Genomic DNA, 23,175 nt, shown 5'->3' on the forward strand with positions numbered 1-23,175 from the left:
TATGAAAATTGGGGTCTGGTATTAATGGTGAAATGTTGTAATACAATACATGTAGTAGCCAGTAGATCTTTAAAAATGTGTTTCAGTTTACAACATCATTGTCTGATAATTACCAAAGAAATACTCCTCTTGTGGGACCCCCACAACACTGGACGGCTGCTATACAAGAATGCTTCGTTGTATAAAACAGATTCATTGGGAGAGGCATGCCAGAAACCTGGAGCTCTATGGTGGACTACCGAGAGTTGTAGCATCAAGAGTAGGGCAAGAAGGCTGAGATTAGCAGGTCACTGTCTCAGACATACTGAGCTGGCAGTGAGCAGGATGGTGCAATGGGCCCTTACTCAGGGTCGCTGTTCCCATGGCAGACCACAAACCACCATGTGAACATCAATTGTGCCGGGACTCTGGCCTGCAATGGGAAGAGCTGCGTACAGCAATGGAGGACCAACGTGTTTGGAGGGCCATCATCCGATGCTCCGCATTGACTGAATGAATGGAACCCCCCCCCCCCAATTCAATCCCTGCGCGCCACCCAACTTTTCAGTCTCAACGGAACCTACCTGAATATCTGTTGGATGCAATGCTGTAGGATGTCCTGGGCGTCTTGGGAGATGCTACTCAGTGCTTGATCCTCTTTGATGAAGTGAAGGAACTCAGACGCGTTGGCCAACCAGAACGCTAACACGCCGGCAATCTGATTGTTTTTCTGTAGTGACGAGAACAGACAGACTTTTTTTAATCAAAATCTCTGTTGATAATGATGATAACAAATTCTTATATAGCGCATTTCACAATAACCGTATCAATGCGCTTTACATTAGTGCCCTGGTCATAGGGCCAATAACATCCTTTTTTAATGTTTCTCAGCTCCCTTGGGAGTATACAACCTGGGCAAATATTTGAATTGAATTTGAGATCTTAGCTGAGGTATCGGATTCAAGACATCTGAAAGCACACAACTTGTGCGACAAGGGTACTTTTTCTTTGATTATTCTCTTGCAACTTCGACAACAAAATTAGTCCAAATTCTCACAGGTTTGTTATTTTATGCATATGTGATAAAATACATGTACACCAAGCGAGAAGACTGGTCTTTGACAGTTATCAAACAGGTCCAGTGCCTTCAATTGAAACCTCTATTACATGTACATAAAAACCAACAACCCAATACTCGCAAATTACCTCCACTGTGCGATCGATCAGATCTGCCGTTTTATTGAGGAATGCTGTGAGTCTCTGAGCACGCTCAGTGGGTCCCATTTCTGGACGATACAGCTTGGACAGCCTGAAGCGGCACCCGAGGTACAGGGTGTAGGTCGGGGCAAGCTTGAAGTAAATGTTAGCACCATTTACTTCCTGGATGAAGGCGCTCAGGAATTTGTCCTCCACTGTAAAAAAAAAGAAAAAAAAGAGAAAAAAAAGAAAGTTAATTCCATGAAGATAGAGCATTGATATTTATTGGAACCAGCAGGCCTGATACTTCATGGAGGCATTGCCTCCGTTGCCCCTTGCCATTGCCTTGGTGCCCTTGAAATGCTCCAGTAAATAGGGTGCCCTTTGCCAAAGAGAAAATGCCTTGGTGCCCTTGACCTTTCAAAAACGAGGCATACAGGCCCGGACCAGGCCTGATATTTTGCATTATTTCCAAGTAGAGCAAAGGTACATGTACAATAGACCGTATTGAACAACCCCTTTGCTGTTATGAAAGTCACCATCTTGTAGGTCAACCCGTATGCGCGTCTAAACGCGTACATCAAAGAAACACACAGCATGCAGCTTTCCCGATTCGATTTCTACGGCACAACACGCACAAACACATGCAAACGCTCGCAGACGCCATCTTGTAGGGCAGATATTTGAACGGTGACGTCATATTCAATACGGTCTGTAATCAGAAAGTTGTTGGTTCAAGTCCATTGTTTGAAATCTCCTCGGTCAGTTACCCTTGTGGTTTATTGTTATCGACTACAAGGGCTGACCTGTCTATGTTGGCCGTCTCCTATTTTGTCAAAATCTTTGCTCGGGGTGCCAGGCAGAAGCCATTCGACCATTAGCTGCATGCCCAAATTTACGATACAAATGGGCAAGTCGTAGCAATAAGATCACCTTTGGGGCAAGTAACTTTCTTATTTCAGATACAAATATAAACATAGGGTGTCGTCGCCGATCGGATAGGAGCACCAAACTCAAGCTCTAGTGCTTCTGCTCAGCGGAGTGTTGGTTTGAATACCGGTCGTGACACTTGTGTCCCTGAGCAAGACACTTAACCATAATTGCTTCTCTCCACCCAGGGGTAAATGGTAACCTATCAGGGCAAAGACGGTTCTTGTGATTGATTTTGGCGAGTAAGGCATATTGATGTTGCACAGGCTTTATACTCCCCAGGGAGCTGAGATGGTTTAAGGAATGATTTAAGGCCCAGTAACCAGGGGTAATAATATTGGAAGCGCTTTGAGACGCCCTTCGGGTGTGAAAAGCACTCTATGCTAAAAACTGGTAATTATTATTATCATTATTAAGTATCTCGTGTATTTGTACTTACCAGCTTCTTTGAACTCTAGAGTAGCCGGCAGAACCTCCGGTGGTCTGGTCTTCTTCTTCTCAAGTTGTCCGTTATTGGTCTGTACCTTACCATCCACCTCAAACGTTGTCTCAAAATTGTTTGGTTTCTTCTGCTCTCTCCTCGCCCAATCCTGTTCCGATAAATATATTTATTTAACTACACCATTGTACAAACACCCAACAGCACAATCCCCGCCAATAACAGGGCAAATAATAACATACAAATGAACTATTCAGTTCTTGATGTGGGAAAAGCACAAAGAGGAAAAGCCACAGTCAAGTTTAGACTGTGCATACAGTTAAACACTTCACAAGATGAAAACGAACAATGAGAGGGGACCAATTGCTCTTTGACTTGACATGCTCGATGCCTCTTTTGATAACCCATTAAAGACATAATACACTTTCGGAACAGAAAAAAAAAAGTTCACAGATTTACAAATAACTTACAGAATGTAATGGTGAAAGACTTCTCTTAAAATATTATTCCATGAAATGCTTAACTTTTTTAGAAAACATTAACACAATTTTCAGTTCCCGATAACGAGAATTACAGATTCATGTTAAACACATGTCATGACATGGCGAAACTTGCAGAAACAATGGTGGGTTTTCCTGTTATTTTTTCCTGACTCTGATGACTGATTGAGCCTAAATTTTCACAGGTTTGTTGTTTTATAATATAAGACGTGATACACAAATTGTGGGCTTTTGAACAATACTGTTTACCGTAAGTGTCCAATGGCTGTAAGTGGATTGACCACAAGCCCAGTTACACTGTGAACGGCTTGGATGCACAATGCAATTACATACTAAGAGCTTACTTAGAAAAGTGGCATAGCAAGATAAACACAACCATGGGAACAAGGAGTTACATAAGCTTGTATGGATGGAAAACAAAATTGCTACCACTGTCAATGGCTACACTAACTCTCTGGAATGAATTATTACTACAAAATTGGTATTGTTATTGTGTTGGAACTTTAAAGCTCAGTTTGAAAAGTTACTTGTTCGATATGGCTTTTGTGTTATTGGTTTCTGTCTTTGTGAGCACTCTCTCTTTTGGGGGGCTTTGGATAACACCCTTAAATTGGTGAAGATGGGGCAATGCACTTTGTTATTATTTTGATATAAAGGGTTTTTGTCAAACCCATTGGGCTTGGACTTGTTGGATTTGTCTGCCTGTTTGAATTCCCAAATCAAAGTAATGTTTTTACAATAAACCACAGAGCTTTAGCTGGAACCCAAGCTGTAGTTTTGAAGAGGAAAATAAATTGAGATTTTACTTACCGGATCTTCAACCTCCGGGTCGCAGAATCTGAAGCAGTGATGCCTACCGAACCTGACCACCGCACCATGCTGGAGCATAGTGGTCTCATATATGCGCTGACCATTCACGTAGGTCTCTGACTCGGGGCTAGTGGGCGTGACGGTAACTACGCCCTCCATGTTGGCTACTACGCAGTGACGGGGCTGGATACCGGGAGAAAACAGCTGCAAACAAAACGAACACAATAAAGTTTTGATTAGTTTACTGCATAGGATGTATGTACATGAACATTAGCACATTGGAATGGTGGCGAGCAAACCCCCCAAAAAGCACACCAACTCTTTTCAGAGCCAAAACAACCACAACAAAAAAGATTTACAGATGTTGCACCCGCATATATACTATTTATTTTTTAGTTTCTTCCTAAACCCCCAAAAAAATGAAAGGCAGAAAAAAAGTTTTGTTGGACATCTTTAGCCAAAGAAGGGGGGTCAACTTGAAGTTCAGAGAAGAGAAGCCACAAGAAACCTGTTGCCTAGCAGTGGTATGATATTTCACGGAGGCAACGAGGGCAATTGCCTCGATGCCCCCTGGTCATTTACTTGGTGCCCTTGAAATGCTCCACAGTAGAAAATTACAATTCCTGCATTTGGTGCCCGTTACCAAGAGAAAATGCCTTGGTGCCCCTTGCCCTTTCAAAAACAAAGCATACAGGCCTGCAATCGATTCCCCATCAACTTTTCTTTGTCCTACAAGGCCAAACTCTGGGAAGAAAACACAGGCAGGATTCTTGAAGGGCAAGAGCACCAAGGCGCTTCTCCTTTGAACAATGTGGAGAAGTGCACCGCCACAAGAAAATGGACCCTTCCCTTGAAATATGCTAATTACATTCACGCATGCGTACAGACCCTGTTGGTTGGCAAACGCCATAGAGTTGTGCACTAAGCAGACGCGACATGCACCCATTAGCTGTGTACCAAAACAGCGCAATGTTCCCTCGTTTTGCCAACCAAAACATTAGTACGCACGCGCTATGTGCAATTTACATATTTCATGGGAAGGGTCTATTGGAACACTTTCAAGGAGGCATCAAGGCAACAATCAGGGGCATCTTGATAACTATATTGTGATGAGATTTACCTGTAGGTATTGACCAGTGTTTGATACTTCATGTTCACTGCCGACTTCAGTCACGTTCTCCTGCAGACGATACCTCTTAGGTTTGTAGTCAATAATGTCTGTCCCATCTAAAACACAAAGTATAACGAGAAGGAAAACAAAATAAGCAAACAAAAAACCTTCTGTTTATGACGTCATTTAAGTAAGGAGACCTCTACAAAGAAGTAGTGCATCTATGTTTACTTAACTGGTTAAAGACACTGGACACTATTGGTAATTGTCAAAGACCAGTCTTCTCACTTAGTGTTTCTCAACATATGCATAAAATAACAAGCTTGTGAAAGTTTGGGCTAAAGTGGTCGTCCAAGTTGCGAGATAATAATGAAAGTGAAAGAGATAATAAACAAAGTTGTGCGCTTTTAGATGCTTGATTTCGAGACCTCAAAATCTAATTCTGAAGTCTCGAAATTAAATTGGTGGAAAATTACTTCTTTCTCAGAGAATATGTTACTTCAGAGGGAGCCGTTTCTCGCAATGTTTTATACTATCAACAGCTCCCCATTACTCATTACCAAGTAAGGTTTTATGCTAATAATTATTTTAAGTATTACCAATAGTGTCCACTGCCTTTAACTTCCCAAATTCTAAAAAAGAAGATTGCTCTTTTAATGCCACACAAATATAGAGCATAATATTGCAGTCTGATATAGCGCAAGTATCACCAACAAGGTACTCAAGGCGCTTAGTATACACATTTTTACAGAAAGGTAGGTTATTGAAGTTATGAATTCTGAGACCCAATTATGTAGCACCTTTTAAGGGTTTAAAACGTGCTATGCAAGTCTGATGCCTATTTGAACTTTACCATAAAGCGTGAAGGAAACAAACTGGTGGACTACTAAGTACTCTAATGTTTGAATTTCCGCGAGACTTGCACAATCTATTGATGTTCATTTCCATTGTTTCACCATCCACTTACTTTCAACCAAAACAAAAGACAAATACTCCAAAACAACGATACCTTCGTTTAGTTCCAGGAAGTACGGCAGTCTCTCTAAAGGGATTCTTTGTGGATGCATGTCATTCTCTTTGTCCTGTCTCTGTTTCTGCAGTCGAGGCTTGTAGTCAGTCGGCCGCAGTTTCAACTCAAAGATCAACTCACCTGCAGAGAAACAAATAAAGATAAGAGTGAGAACAAAATGGTTTTGTTTCCTGTTCCATAATGGGAAAAAAAGGATCAATAGTAGGCCTCGATCCAACTCAAAGCACCGACAGCAATAGACTCTACCCATGAAACATGATAATTGCACACTACAATTTTGGTTGGCAAAATGAGGGAACATTGCGCTGTTTTGCACACGGCTAACGGCTACATGACGCAGATGCGATTGCTCAGCTGCTTTGTCAACTTCTCTTTTGCGTTTGACCATCAATAGGGTCTGTAAGCATGCGTGAATTAGCATTCTTCAGAGGAAGGGTTATACTGCCCTGGTGCTCTGTGCTTTCGCTGTGGTGCCCTTTGCAAAGTTATAATATAAATTTTTATTTTGTTCGCATAGAAGTGCTGCCCCTACCCAGAGGAAAACTGCTGTGCCCCTAAAGGGTCTTTGTTCCACTTTTCAAATTTACAATTTCAAGGCATATTATGCATGGATGCTTACTGTATGCTCATGTTTTACCTCAGTCTCTTTATACACTTTCATCACATTTTTAAAGCAAGAGCTCATCCATGTACTTGCTTTTCTCGGAATGTCATTTTTCGAGGCTGCACTGCCATGCCTTAAACTTACCCACCTCACCAAAGACAACTGCTGTGGTATATAGGATTTGAGGCATTGCATGGTGAGGCATCGATATAATTTGGTTTGCGGCAACACCATGTGTGTATCTACTTGCCACTACATCTACTTGCAACGTAGTGTTTGTTTTTAGAGAACTGTCTTTGTTTTTTCTACGAGCACGGAGTAGATTTATCGGATAGTCGGGGGACTTCTCAGTTCTGAAAAGAACTGTCCTGCTTTTTAACTACTACCCGGGCGGACGGTATAGAAAATTGGCTGGGACTACTACTTTAGCTTATAGGATTGTAATTAACTGCACTACCGCGGAGTCAGTTCTTGAATTGGTCTCAACGTTTCAACTAGCTTGCTCTAGTCATCGTCAGACAACTGTTGTGGTGCTGAGCTTTTGCTGTGGTGCCCTTTGCAAAGTGCTGATGTTTATATAAATCCCTGGGTGAGTGGTTTACCTCTAGCATCTGGCCATCTCATGACAGCTTCTAGCGGAGACTCATCGTCATCCATAATGTGTTCTTTACCCCAGCCACCCTTCTCAATATACGCAGCAGGATCCTCATTGGGTGGAACCACCACCTACAAAGGAACAACGCAGAGGAAAAGATGAGAAATTACATACAAGTAATAGGCCCTACATGTATAAACACATCATGTTGCAAGTGATGTTGAAACTTGATGTTTGGATTTGGTGCATTAAAGGCAGTGGACACTATATAGACCAATGCATTGACGTCATCCAGCGGCCATCTTAGTGGAAAAACGGTGACGAAACAATCGAAACGCACAGATTTGTACGCATGGCGCACAGGATTGGCCAATGAACAACCTCCTTTTGACCTCTAGGTGAGGGCGCCCTACTGAAATGACGTCATGTGCATAAGGTCTATTGGTAACTACTCAAAATAATTATTAGCATAAAACCTTACTTGGTAAAGAGTAATGGGGAGCTGTTGATAGTATAAAACATTGTGAGAAACGGCTCCATCTGAAGTAACAAGACTTTTCAAGAAACATGTAATTTTCGACCGAATTTGAATTGGAGTCCTCAGAATTAGATTTTGAGGTCTCGAAATCAACTGAAAGCACACAACTTCAAGTGATAAGGGTGTTTTTCCTTTCACTGTTATCTCGCAACTTCAACGACCAACTGAGCTCAAATTTTCACAAGTTTTTTTTTGTATGCATATTTTGAGATACTGTACACCAAGTGAGAAGACTGGTCTTTGACAACTACCGTGTCCAGCGTCTCTAACAGTGCTGTCTGGAAATGGCCTTTGGGAGAGATGTTTTTTTTTTGTTATACTATATTTGTGTTTAGTTATTTATCTAATTTGTTCATTTAGTTTTGATTGAATTATTTTGTTTCATTAGTGTCAATTATTGATTTATTTGTTTATTGATTCCTTCATTGATTGATTGACTGATTGATTGATTCAATCTATTAATTAATTATTATAGACCTTACATTGTAAACATGCAGTAAAGAGAGTATTACAAACTCTGATTATGAACAAGCAAATCTCATTTCTGCTTTGTGTTTCTTTGTTTTGTGACGCGAAGCGAACGCATTCCATTGGTTGAATAGGCGTGTGTATATTCTGCGTGGAACAAGTCAACCAATAGAATGTGTTCTCTTTGCGTCATAATCGTTATGGTTTCCGTTATCGCTGCAGTGTAACTCAGCCTTTACTCTTGTAAAGTAGCGACCTTCCTGTCTAGGGAGTTTCTCTGGCCCGTTCCAGCGATCTCGTTAACAGTCAACTGTACAATCAAGTCATGATTCATTTTGGTGCGCTACTACTACACAGAACTATTTGACAATAAACAAAGCTAGTACCAGCCAACACATGGCCATTTCAACTTCATACTGTAGATCAATGTCCCCGTGGGAGAAGGCATGAATGGATGTCAGGACCTTATACCAGTCTCCATCACAAAATGTACATTTTTGGTTGTTCATAAAATCAAGTTGAGACAATAAAAAACATGTACTAGGCAGATCAATTTTTTACAGGATGTTTTTTTTTATAAATATTTTTGGGGGAACATTAGGGCCCGCAATTTGTCTGTAGCTGCCTAATTTAGTAAGAAAGCCATGGTTTCCATGGCACAATTAGCATTTTTTGTTAATTACTCCTCTTATGAATAAAGTAGAAAGCCATTTTTTCTTCACTTCCTTCGGAGAATGGAGAATTTGAGTGGCCTAGCTTATCTGGTTCACCCCTACATCCAATTCATCTGACACTGGTCCAAGGTCTATGGGGATTTCCCTGTTGATTTGCATCTTGACAATGTCTTTGTGGGACTATTACGCCTTAGAACACAGACCCATGTTGGATACTCTGCAGGCAGGCGTGGTATTTTGGAATTGTTTTACTATCTGTAGAACATCTTTACAGCGGAGATTTCACAGGCCAGAATACCGTACAGTTACCATTGCTGCGACTGGTACCCTGGTCATCTCTTGCTTAGCAGCTTTATCAAACTGGGCCCTGTTCTTTTGCCCCTATGCTTAGCATCCTAAATGGAAACTGCTACGACTAGGGTAGGGCGTTTTGATTGATGGTAACGCACCTTGACAAGACAGAACTCCACAGGGTCTTCTTTGGGCTTGCCAAACTTCTCCAAGGCTTCCTTGACGATGCTGTCCGAGGTTCTGCTGACATCAACGAGTAGAGTCTTATATGGGACCTCTGGGAACAGTGTGTGGGCGTAGATCTTCAATGCGCCCCCTGCAAAGTGTCAGATGTCATTGTAATGGAAGTTCAGTCAACTTGATTAACTCCACCGATAAAAACACACCAGACATTCTAAAGCCTTTTTGTACATTTGATATGTAAGTGCACACTGCACTTGATCGAACCTTATCACAGTACAGCTGTCTTTGAATTTGTACCCCTATTTAAAACTGAAATATAAGCTGTCATAGAGAGAACATTAAACATTTAACCTTTGTTAACAAAAAGATTGACCTTGCACACTACATTCCAGGGCATTTCCAGGCAGGCAAGATACAGTTGCTAACTTGCAGTATTTTGTTTTGAAAATTAAAAAGTACAAGAGTTATAAAAACAACAGCTTAATTTGGGAGACTTCTCAGCTCTGAAAAGAACTGTCCTGACTATAAACTGCTACCTGTCTTTATTATATTATTCATGGTTTATTTATTAAAACACTGCAATACAGCGGCTAAAAAGCCGAAATGCACAGTTTACAAAAAGAACATTGAAAAACATAACTATTATATAGTAAAAAAAATAATAATAAAAAAAAATAAATATTAATGTATAAACATACAGGCAACAAATTTGTGACAGAAACACATTAAAGAGACATGTTGCCCCAAATCGGTCGAGTTGATCACCAAAAAACGCGCGAGATCGTCCCCCACTTTAAACTGCATGCGGCCGGATAGACAATTCGAGAGTAGAGCAGAATAATCCACACAAACACCCCCGAAACTGCACGGTCTTCCCCCACGTCGCGAACAAACACGGTCGGCCACTCCGTTAAGTCAAAATTTTGACTCCACAAAATGGCAGACCATGCCAGCTCACGACACATAAAGAAAAACCATACAACCCCGAAGCATGCCTGCACGGACCACCATAACCCACTCCCAAACCATCCATTCAACTGCAAACCGCAAAGCAGTCCATAAAAAAAGGGTCTCACACGCCCTCCCAAGACCAACCCGCTCAATCCAAGGCAACGCATCCCACAAATAATTTTCGTCTCATGAGACGAAAATTGTTTTCATGACATTGTTTTACTCATTCCCCAAAAACTACACTGTACAGCACCTCAGCACGTAGTATTTTCAGGGGAGCTTTCTACTATCATTAGCTTCAAACTGTGTAAGTTTAGTGTAAATCTGTGGACATTGTGTTTTTTGTCCGACAAAAGTTACATAGACCCTTTAAGTGACGAACAAGAAATTGACATCAGACCCATAGTTTTTCTCTAAACCCTTACTGCTGATAAGTTTGTATACTATGTGCAACTTAGGTGAATAAGAAACTGACATCAGACCCATAATTTTTCTCTAAACCCTTGCTGCTGATAAGTTCTTTGTTGTGCAACTTAATGAACAAGAAACTGACATCACACCCATAATTTTTCTCTAAACCCTTGCTGTTGGTAAGTTCTTTTTTGTGCAACTTAAGTAAACAAGGAACATCGTCACAAATAATTGGCATTACTCAGCAGTCAATCTGGTGACTGGCTCTTGCTAAGCAAGATTTAACTGTGCTAAGCAGATTCCATTTACCTGAATGCGGGCGGTTCTTGAAGCGTTCCATCTGCTCTAGCTTCTTCTGACGTTGTCGTTTCATCACCATCTCGGGGTTAGAGATGGTACGAGTGAAGCGCGACTTGGACAGGTCCTGATAGAGTTTGTCCGTCTTGTTTTCTTCTTTCTCTGTCTTACTCTGAATTAGAAGATGAAATAAGAAAACACCAGTAAAACTAAAAATCACAATAAATTATTTCAACAAACCAAAACAACGCTATGTTTAGTGGCTTTCCCTGACTAACTTGGAGGCATTGCCTCTCCCCCTCGTCTTGGCCTTGGTGCCCCTTTAAACGCATTTTCAAAGGGTCTTTATCCCCCATAAACCCTTTTTCAAAATGAAGATGGCCTCATTCTCTCAATGTAGAAATATTAGGCACTTGGCATTTCTTGTTTTTGTTTGTTTGTTGTTGTTGTTTTTTTTTTTTTTTCTTTTTTTTTGGGGGGGGGGGTGATTTGTTTTGTGCTTTTTCTCGAGGTGGGGGAGGGGGGGACCTAGTTTTAGTGATAACCTTATTCCCACCTTGAGTTTGGCTTCTTTATCCTTCTTCTTCTGCTCTTTCTTCTCTCTACGAGATAACTTTCTTTTCATCGCCGGCGGTTCCGGCTCGTTGATGTACAGGTTCACCTTGGTGTTGTCGGTGGCCATCTTGAGAAGAAACCGACCTTCCCTGAGATCCTCGCTCCAGTTGAGCTGTACTTTGAGAGGATGTTCATCTTTCTTCAAGAAACGCTCCTCTGTGAAATAAAAACAAGAATCCATTGATTATGCTATCTATAATTCAGGGTGACAGCGATCAGCTACGGGATTTGTTTTCATCTTTTACTGAAACATGGTCAAGGTTATTATGATTTTGCAAAGAGCACAACTATAATCAAATCCTTATGTCTTAATGGAAATTCTTTAAAGGGGCATCCGAGGCCAAGAAAGAGGCGAATCCAGCCTTAAGTAGACCTACATGTACGTGCATACATGTAGGCATACTGAGTTGTCAAGTCAAAATCAACATTGTCGGTGTACATGACACTTACAATGCACAGTGTACGTATGTTACTTTGTCTTGAAAATTGAAATCAGAGTCCCAATTGAAATTTGAAACCACTGTACATCATGTACATGTTGTTGTACATGTACATTGTCTGTTCTATCAGTCCAGAAGAGACCTATTACAAGCGCATCATGCATCATGGACAAAAAGGCAAAAGTTTTTGGTCCTCTTTTGACGATCCCGATTTTGAAATTGGTTACTGGTTTACAAAGCAGTGTGGTCATATTGTAGTCTTTGATGTTTCACAAGTTGGCATTTCTGCTGAAGGTTGGCAGCTACAGTGCATGTGTACTTGCCTGTGTGCCGAGATCTTTGCAAACGCGATATTTGTTTACTATAATAATTTTAGACGACTGCTTTAGGGGAAATGTTTCACTCGGTGGTAAACTGCACCAGCCTCCAATCCCCCCCCCAAAAAAAAATAAATAAATAAATAAATAAATAAATTACATACAGAGAGCCCAACTATCCATTACAGCATGGTGGTAGTAGGCCTACATGTAATACAGTACATGTAAATGTACTAGGCCTACACACCCCACATTTTGTTTATAAACATTTATTATTCATGTTACAATCAACCACTTGTCTCAGACTGCACACAGGTTGTGAGTATTACATGTACCTAGGCACATTCTCGTACAATGTTGGATTTGGCCCACAGCCTTACTAAAACCCAAAGGGAATTGATACTGCATGATATGGAAAAACACCAGCTTCAGTAGCACAGCTAACAGACAATCACTACATATATTGTGCTTGCATGACACTGAATTATGTCCATTTGCCAGCTCCTTTATCATTCAAAGTGGAGTATTTTCTGTGTCAGTGAGTTTGACCTTGAAGGAGCTCCAGTCTGAACCCAGCAGTGGCTGATTTTAATGATACTTTATGAAGTCTGTGCATTCCAAGCATACACTGACAGACATGCCTGCATTGCCACTGGGAATTGGACCAGATCAACCCAATCGCTTACAAAAGTCAGTGTCACTCCCAATTATAATGTTTACTGTACTACTGTATCATACACAGTATTTGAAGACTGTAATATATGGAAATATTGACTACTATTGATGGCATACATGTAGCCATGATTTTGACAACACTGAGGGCCTTCAATTTTTACTTCCCCCACCCCCCCCCCCCCCCATAAGGCAGTTGACATGATTGGTAATTACTCAAAATAATTAATTAGCATAAAACCTTACTTGGTAACGAATAACGGGGAGAGGTTGATGGTATAAAACATTGTGAGAAACGGCTCCCTCTAAAGATTGTTTTCGAGAAAGAGATAATTTGCTACGAATTTGATTTCGGGACCTCAGGTTTAGAATTTGAGGTCTCGAAATCAAGCATCTGAAAGCACACAACTTCGAGTGACAAGGGTGTTTTTTTCTTTCATTATTATCTCACAACTTCGACGACCGATTGAGCTCAAATTTTCACAGGTTGGTTATTTTATGTATGAATATGTTGAGATACATGTACACCAAGTGAAAAGACTGGTCTTTTCTTTGACAATGTCAATTTCACAAGGAGATATACAAATTGCATGGATAGTCCTAAGTTAGGACGAGTAACTGGTCCTAACTCGAGATAAGACTAGTCCTAACTCTTTGTGAAATCCACTCCTCGTCATATCTCTTAGCATTGCCTAGGACTAGTCCTAAGTTAGGACTACCTTTGTGAAATCCACCCCAGGCCTGTATTATACATTTGTAGTACATCAGTAATACCATGATGCATAGAGCTAGTAGGACAGAGCATGGAGGCTTCCTCCATGGACAGAGCTCTATGCATGTGTAGTACCAAGCTGTGAAAAACCACAGTGGTGTTACAGTGTAGGTGTAAATTCAAAATGCTTTACAGTTGGTGAAAATTCTAACAGTGCATGCAGTGTACAGTTCGTCTTTAATTTTTCTGCCACAGCATGAGCGCTCCACACTTGTGGCGTCGGTAATTAAGAAACACCACCGGTCCAATTGAACCTCAACGCTTGATCAAATCAAAGGAGCACTGGGGCCAGGACTTGCTGGGACTGGGGATTACCAATGTCAAGGTCCCCAAAAATTCTGCACTTTAGAATTGCATGGCCGGATTTTTCTTTGAATAAATGTTGACAGATATGACAGTTTCAATACGCAAAACATTACGTTTTCTGAATACTGTAATTGCACATAACACAAAACACTTTTGTACAATGTTGTGCACATCATGTACGTATTGTATTGTAAGCAGTAACACAATCTACTGTACATGTATGGTGAAAATGTGCCAAAGTTCTCCCATCCCAGTCGATCCTGCATTATAATAATTGTAATGCCAAATTGTTTCAATAAACAAGGAAATAAATAATACAATGTAGGCTGTATTAAGATTTGGAATGCTTGACCTTGTGATAGCACTTGGATCAGGGTTTATCTTTAGACCTTTTCAGTGCCTTTTTACATAAAATTACAGCCAGCAGAACAAGTTAATATTACATGCAGCTTTTCATTTCACTTGTGACACATGTGATTAGCACTTACTGAGATTCACTGTTCAGGATTTGCCCTGCCCTTCAGACTCGTTTAGTGCCTACGTAGCCAGCAGTACCAGTTAATATTAGCTTTTCATTTCACTGGTCTGTCAGCTTCTGGCACCTGTTCTTGGGAATGCATTTATTACACAGCGATGCTATTCAACACTGAGTAGCCTACTAAACCACTTCAATGAAGAGAATTTTGAATGGTCCTCAGGTGTTTTGCATGTAACTGGCATTGGCAAGAAACCACTGTTGTGCTGAGTAAGGGAGAACGCTGAGCCCTGTTTGACCTTAAAGGCAGTTGACACTATTGGTAATTACTCAAAATAATTATTAGCATAAAACCTTACTTTGTAACAAGTAATGGGGCGAGGTTGATGGTATAAAACATTGTGAGAAAAGGCTCCCTCTGAAGTGGAACTACTAGTTTTCGAGAAAGTCTGTAGATTTCCATGAATTTGATTTTGAGACCTCAGATTTAGAACTTGAGGTCTCGAAATCAACTATCTAAACGCACACAACTTCATGGGACAAGGGTGTTTGTTCTTTCATTATTGTCTCACAACTTCGACGACTAATTGAGCTCAAATTTCCACAGGTTTGTCAGTTTGTTTAGATACACCAAGTGAGAAGACTGGTCTTTGACAATTACCAATAGTGTCCACTGTCTTTAACACTACCAGCACAGTCGTTAGAACCATGGACAATGTCTTTCACAGAGGCAACATGTACATTGTACATGTACGTAGGCCTACTGTTATGTAGTATGTACATGTACTGTACATTTGCAGGTGATTGCCTCCATGCCCCCTGATCTCCCTTGGTGCCCTTAAAATGCTATCCAGGTAGAAATTTGTAATTTCCTCATAGTGTGCCCTTTACCAATCTGAACAAAATGCTTTGGTGACCTTGCCCTTTCAATAACGAATCATACTGTACAGACCTGACACTACATCCTTCATTTTGGCAATTTGATTTTAAGGTAGCAGAAGTTGGGACAGTAGGCCCTACCATATACAAGTTGTGTACAGTTGTGTGGTTTTAAAAAGCATGCACCCAAACTATTTCTCTGATTGAAAGAAAAATCATCATCACATTGACATAATATTTTTTCAACCGACATCTTCTCTCTTCAAACAAAATCCCAACGCCTTGTTCAATTTGTGTAACGACATAAACTTTGCCATGTAAAGGTTAAAGGTTACAAGTGTTTGAAGCCATTGCCATGGCAACGCAGCCGCCTTTAGCAAGGCCGATGGTTTCCCAAAAGTAAAGTGTGTACCCGAAGAATAATAAACCACCTGACACAAGTATAAATTGCTATGACAGCGCACGAAAGGAGCATGTCCAAACAGTGCAGACCTCTTCTTTGTCCTTTGCACCTGGTGTTACTTTTTGAGGCGGACAGTCCTGAGGTAACTGGTTGTGTATTGGATTGCACGCCTTGAAGGGTCAACTAATAATCAAATTAGGTCACCTTAAAGGCACAGGAAACTTTTGGTAGTTAAGCCTGGTTCATACTTCTTGCGAATACGAATGCGAAGTGAATGTTGACGTCACAATTTCGCATTGAATAATTCGCAGCAGTTCAACTCTGCTCAACTCACTTGCGAATATCGCAGTATTATTGCATCAGTGATTGCCAAACAAAGGCCCCCGTTGCCATTTGCGAGGCCCCACAAATCTCTTGCGTGGTCCCCGTTAATTTTCTCGTGGGCCCCCTCACCCCCGCGGGTATTTTGCGGGGGTCCCTGCCACGTACTCGTTGCCCCTCGCGGGTTACCCTCAGGGGCTTGGAATTACTTGTAGCTGGTGCTGTACATCAATTGAGAAGACTGGTCTTTGACAATTACCAAAGGAGTCCAGTGCCTTTAAAGGGACGTAAACCTTGAATGAAGAACATTTTGTCAAAATGCTCAAATCATTTGAAGGCTGTTCAGTTAAAGTATACATGTACAGGTTGTACTGTACATAATGTCATGCAAATAAATACCAGCAGTAAATTGCAAACATCAAGGTCTTCAGTGGGGCTTAATAAATGTTGATTTAAAATTATAATATTAATTTATTTATAACAGCATTCTTCTGTCTGTCATGACTGTGGTCTTCTCCTCCTTACTGTGGTTTCCAAGTTCTGGCAAAGATGAAACTCATAGCCGGACTTTGAAAATCTGATAAACTGTAAATTTTGCTTATTTCAAAAAGAAGTTCTTTGTGAAGTTCACTTTTGGTTAATCTGGTGTACACGTAGGCTACTGCATACCACAATTACTTTAACAACAATTCTATTTTGTTTGTTGACTGTTTTTAAAAGGTGATGCATTCTGACAACAAGCCAGGAACAAAGACAGATGAGACTGGTAAATGTCTTCAAGCCAGGACCACAAAGTTACTGAACAGCACCTCATTTTGATCATACTTTCGAAAAGACACTAGGCAGCTAGACTTAAAACTGGTGCAAGCATTTTTCCAAAGAAACTATTTTAAAATGTCATAAAAATTAACCCTTGATGTACCGTATGGCTATAAACTGTAAACCAGAGGAAGTACGATCTTTTAATTCTCTGATCACAATAGACGATGTGACCTATGTTTACATTCAAACCGCCCTCTGATGACAAAACACTGTATACGTCATGTTTCGCCGGGCAAAAAGACACGTAGTCATGGTAAGATTGCAAACACTTTCCAGCTGGCTGCCAAAACACAAAGGTTTTGCCCGGCGGTATGCGCGCGAATCATGTTATGGTTTACGAGTGACGTCAGAGGTCACATCGTCTATAAAGAGTCTTTTCAAATATTTCTCCTACAACATGTAGACAAATTCACAGCAATTTGTTTTATAAATAAATGTAGATCTAGCCATCGGGCATGATACTAATGTTATCGCGGCATTGAGATTGTTGCAATAACAAAATTTACAATATTCTTATCCGATGGAAGTTGGTACCATTACTCGTGATTGTCATTGATATTGTGCAATCAGAGATGCTAAGTTCATCTTGGAACACATCCAAGAAAATCCTCAGACCTTACACTGTTCAAGCAGGATTGACTACCATTCATATTGTGCATTGCACCTGAGAGCAAACTATTGATTTTGCTGATGTTTACAATGAATTGTACATGACTTGTGAATGAGTGATTGATTAACTGATTGATTGATTATAAATGTCTGGTTTGACATCTTATCCCCATTCACTTTGGCCCAACTTGAGACGGCTCTGCCTACATGTACCATTGCCCTCTGCGCTTTAAATTCCATGGATTTATGTCCTTTGCAAAGCTCAACTTCTAAATCTGAGGTATCAAAATCAAATTCGTGGAAAATGACTCCATTCTAGAAAACTTTGTTACTCCAGAAGGAGCCGTTTATCACAATGTTTAATACTATCAACAGCTCCCCAATACTTGTTACCAAGTAAGGTTTTGTACTAATAATTATTTTGATAATAATTATTTTGAGTAATTACCAAAACAATAGTGTCCAATGCCTTTAAACAATGTAAGGCCCCTACATGGAATCACAAATGTACTTTTTTTGCCTTACATGCAGTTGCCGCCTTAGTGTCCCTTCAAAGTGTCCCATAGACTTTCGCATTTCCAATGAAAGTGCCCTTTGCAAAATGATATGGCCTTGCCCCCTTTCACAACATGAAATTACAGGCCTAGTGCAGAGCATAAAATTTTCAACACGCTGGATTTCTTACCGCCGTTTGCGTGTACTTCCACCAATACATAGTCCGGGATGGAGAGCATACGCAAATCTGGATGAAACTTCTCAATCAGTATGTTGGTGACATCCAGGGTGTTGGCTGAGCTAGAAACACGGATGCATTTGGACGTCACTTTATCGCCTTCCTCCTGGAAGAAAAAGCGCATCACACCGAAGAATTCCAGATGCTGAAATACAACAAGACAAATAATTGGGTCATTCCAGGTCAAATAATCAAAACAAAACAAATGGATTTTTAAAATTTGCTCAAATTTGGTTTGTGAGGTAATTTTATCCTTTAAAATAAGCTTAAATTCTAAAAAATACAAAGTATTCAAATAATGCCATGGGGTCAATGATGGCAGGCAAAATAGTGCCATCATTGACCCCATGCAGGACTCTGTGTCATTGTGCATACATATTCATTGTACAGTACATGTAGGTCTCTTGGGTCCAATAATCCAAACAATTTTGTATTTATACGTCCAGGGAATCCGAAGAACCTGATAAGATAAACATGCCATACCAACCACAGATAATGGTAATTCATCTACATGTACATTAGTCTACATCGACATCAAAATGTACTTGACACTTATTAGTTTTATCAAACTCCCCCTGGAATATTTATAAACATGTGGATGTTTATTTTAAGTTCAGCTGGGCCTTCTGAATAGGAATTTTAAAGCATAGACAAACGTACATAATGCAAGGCAATGAAATTGTCACTCACAGATTTCAAAAATCTACATTACAAAAGTGACTTTACAGTATACGCATTACACGTACTGGTAAATTGTTCTTAACTTGCGGTTTGTTTTTTAAACTACAAGTTGGCAAGCAGCAGACTGTGTGTATGGTGAAGGTTGCCTAACCTCAACAATGCACTCAAGTTTCGTAACCTTTGTAACATGTAGTAAATCATCTACACCAACTAAATTTAATAAACTGTTACACAAGGTCAACCTTTGTATATTGAACACAAATTTAAAGGTTGGTGTAATGGGACAATACTGGACAGTAAGCTTCCAAATCCACAATGTACTGTACATGTACGAACTCATCATGCACACAATTGTATGGACTGGTTATTACTGTCATTGCATCACTGGTTCCACCTACTTCCTGTGAGAAAATTTGTCCACGCCCCCATATCATGCATTCTACAAATACCACAAAGTAATTACTCATAACTGGTGGGTTTCCCTATTCATCAACAATTAGTGAAATGCCTGCATGCAATACACAAAATTGGTGTGGGGATGTAATAATCTAAACCGTTTGAAGCCAACAGTGCAATGCCTGCAACATGTACTAATAATGATGCACATAACTGTAGGGCCTCCATTGTAAAAACGTGTGTGTATTCATAATACAGTTTTGTATTATAATTATCACTTATGCACATAAAGGCTGTAAGTACAGTTTGAATTATGTTGAGTTTACTTCCAATTGTACGAGTACACTACATTTGGCACATACCACATGTTTACATAAACAAAATTTGTAACTCACTGCATGTAACATGTATTTGAAAAACAAGTACAACCTAACATTACAACTACAAACTGTTCTGTACTCATTTTACATCCTGTGCAGTGCAAATGGCAATATCTAGTAATACTATTGTGATTTTATTTTGCAAAATCCCTGGATGAGATCATTGCCTGAGCAGAGGTATTTCACTGACTGCACAATACTGCTTAAAATGTCTACACTAAACTGTGTACTTGTAGTAGTTAGTTGTCAGTAAACATGCATCACACACTTTACATGTAGTGCTCAGTACATAAACGCAGAATTCTCTTTACGGTCCGCTGGCCAAATGCCATTTAAAACAACATAGGACAAGAATAACATTCTATGTAGGCCTGGGCGAATAATTCGAATATCCGGTTAATGGCGAATAGGTTTTCCTATCCGTAACCGCGAATGCCTTTTTTTTCTTAACCGGATATCCGCATAGGGCGCGAATACCTATTTACAAACCGGATAATTCTGTAATTACAACCGAGAAACCGGATATTCTTTAATATCCGAATATCCGCGGACGTCGGTCGACAACTGACATGAATTGTTTTGTCGGAATCCGTATGAAACTTCTATTAAACCAGCATAAAAAAGCATATATTAAGTATTTAACTATGCTCACCTCCTTGAAGAGTTAAAACGATGACATTTCTGACGTAATTTGTTCAAAGATTACAAAAGTTTTCCTTCACGTAGAGTCAATCACGATCAAAAGAAAAAGCAAGTTGCCATCTTAAAATTAGATCCGGTCATTTTTATGAACGAACCGAGTGACACTGGTCTAAAACTAATATCAATCCACCCATAACATCCCATTCACAAACGAACAGCGCCCTCTAGCGGCAAAAAAAATAATTTTTTTATTTAAATAGCGCCCTCTAGCGGCGAAAAAAAACATTCGAATATCCGGTTAATTTCGGATAGTTGGCCAGCGGTATCCGAATAACAAAATTTCACTATTCGCCCAGCACTAATTCTATGGTCCTACTAATGGTAGAAAGTTATTTCCTATTTTATTTGAAATTAAACTGTTCCCGCTCACTGGCCAGTCACTAAATAAAAAGGGTAAATCCTGGATGTCAGGGCTGGTTTGACGTTTCAAGAATAGGCTGTTATTCAGGAAATTGTTCAAGAACTGAGTACTTCCTTTATGATTGTTAATTATTTCCTGTATAGCGATCATGCAACGGCAGTAACAAGTACATGTACATAACAACGATTGATGGCCTGCATTTAAAATGTACTGTAATGTTTTTAAGTAAATCTGTGGGTTTTTTTTCTAAGCATGAGGTTTTTATATAATCACAGTACTTTTGTGGGGCAAGTTAATTTATCTAGAAGGCCAGATACATGTATCTCAGTTGTTTACGATGCTGGTACTGTACAGTATGTTGTATTGTCCATATGACTACATGTGATGTAGTTAGCTCAGGTCAGTGTTGGATCTGGTCTGTAAATTTGTCTTTCTTCGACCTACTTTATTTATATCCCCAGAGCAGAAAAGAAAGCCTTAGACATTGCTTTTTAAGAATACTTCACGGCTTGGCAACGAAACCTTTAACGCACATGAGTCGGGTGCCCACGTTTAAAAAAAAAACCCAAGGTTTTACATTGGCCAACCCTGTGCTTCGTTCAAGTCTACGCATTTTCCATAATTCATCATGGTTTTTATTTTTAAGTAAGAATAAGATGACGACTTGAAGTCAATAGATACATGCCGTTCGTTGGTCATTGCTGGCCATGTCTCTTGTTAAATTGAAATTTGGACAATCAATAGGATAACACTGCCACCAGTTAATTGAATGTATCCTTTCTTTATTCACAAGTCTGGATGGTGTTTTTTAAAAAGGTAAATAAAATAAGTCAAGCAACAAATGCACTACATGTATGGCGCGGATCAACCAATTGCATCCATCATCAACAATCTTATTTATTTTTCTTTCATTTTTCTTACTAATAAAATAGGCCGTCAACTAGACCCAGTTACGGGGCGCTGTACTCCTTTCTTTTCTTCAAAATTTGTCATTTTTCACAAAATTTGTCAAATTAAGTACGATCGATCATAGAGTTAGAGAAAGAGACCAATCAATAAAGACAAATTTACCAAAAAAGGGAGTACAGCGCACCAGCCATGTAACTGGGTCTAGGTCAACAAATGACTGACACTGTGACAGCCCAATCCAAAGCAATGAAATTAAAAAGAAATTGTTTTTTTTTAAACACAAAAAGTGGTGCGTTCAACTATGAGCTTCTTTAAAATGAGTGAAAAGTTTGAGGCAGAACATGGAAATCTTTCCTGAAATCATATTGAGTTACTGTACAAACAAAAGGCAGGAATTTGTCAATTTAAAAGCCCCTGATTGACTTGAATTGGGCAAGTCAACATGTCAAGTGACATGACGTTCATAAAAATTAAAATACAATCACAAGTTAGTGATTATAATAATTAATATGCCATGACTGACCAACAGTATCCATCAACATATTTTCAAAAATTCATTCATGTTTTTGAAGACAGGCCTTCATAAACATGTCATACAATCTCATACAAGTAAATGTGCCTCACTGAAAACGTTTCGTAAAAAGAGTCATGCGTGAAATTCTGGCTCGGCTAAAAAAGTTTGTTTGTAAATTGTAACCGCCGAGCCTAGCCAGCCAGCAGTGGTTTGATGCTAAACATACCTCATCTGGTTCGGTGATCTCAAACAGATCCAATCGACTGGCATTCCATAATTCAATTACTCGTTTTAAACGGAGCCTTTCGTCTTGTCGACCCCGTTGAAACATCTTCTTGTTGTCGGAGAGCTTCTATGTTTTCCAACAAGGGTACTAAATGTCCATAAGGGTAGATGTCAGTGACTCAAATGTTTTAAATTAGTCAAATTCTACGTAGCACTTGTGTGTGAAATGCGTAGTGTCGAAAACATACGGAATAGACAGAGTTCTAACCTGTGTCAACTACGCATGCGTTGAACAATCATTTGAATGGAATGCATTGTTTTGTAGTCTGGTACCGTACCGTAAACCCGGATTGTGCCGTTGTGGGGATGTTGCTTTCCCACACGATGGCGGTTGGGTGTTTGACAATAGGTGTGAGGGTTGTGTTATGGGGGTACGCCAAGCATCACTAAACACTTGTGACTGAATCACAAACATTCCGCAGTGGGTGACGAATCTCATGGTCACCCATGTCACCGGCCGTGGCGTTGAGAAACATACACGATGATGAGTGTTCACGGGTGAACTTCACACTTGTCGTCGTATCTATAGTATTGAAATCTTCTTTTTTTAATATCAACTTACAATTACAACCAAA

At 39.9% G+C, this 23,175-nt stretch overlaps 1 protein-coding gene across 2 annotated transcripts in view; it reads right to left on the reverse strand.

Moving 5' to 3' along the window:
* LOC139947605 (uncharacterized) overlaps nt 1-22,888 on the reverse strand; it is a 42,685-nt gene extending 19,797 nt beyond the window's left edge. The window contains exons 1-12 of one of the 2 annotated variants that reach the window (XM_071945553.1): nt 22,542-22,888; nt 18,325-18,517; nt 11,565-11,779; nt 11,021-11,180; nt 9,325-9,482; nt 7,203-7,326; nt 5,976-6,116; nt 4,976-5,082; nt 3,856-4,059; nt 2,546-2,696; nt 1,186-1,391; nt 564-709 (exon numbers count right to left, since the gene is read on the reverse strand). In XM_071945553.1, coding sequence (XP_071801654.1) covers nt 564-709; nt 1,186-1,391; nt 2,546-2,696; nt 3,856-4,059; nt 4,976-5,082; nt 5,976-6,116; nt 7,203-7,326; nt 9,325-9,482; nt 11,021-11,180; nt 11,565-11,779; nt 18,325-18,517; nt 22,542-22,646 — 1,910 coding nt within the window. In that variant the 5' untranslated portion in view covers nt 22,647-22,888. The remainder of the gene's footprint in view (nt 1-563; nt 710-1,185; nt 1,392-2,545; nt 2,697-3,855; nt 4,060-4,975; nt 5,083-5,975; nt 6,117-7,202; nt 7,327-9,324; nt 9,483-11,020; nt 11,181-11,564; nt 11,780-18,324; nt 18,518-22,541) is intronic. The other variant, XM_071945552.1, reaches the window with a different exon arrangement.
* Nucleotides 22,889-23,175: the final 287 nt, after the last annotated feature.

Source organism: Asterias amurensis, chromosome 14, assembly GCF_032118995.1.
Source record: "Asterias amurensis chromosome 14, ASM3211899v1".
NCBI lineage: Eukaryota > Metazoa > Echinodermata > Asteroidea > Forcipulatida > Asteriidae > Asterias > Asterias amurensis.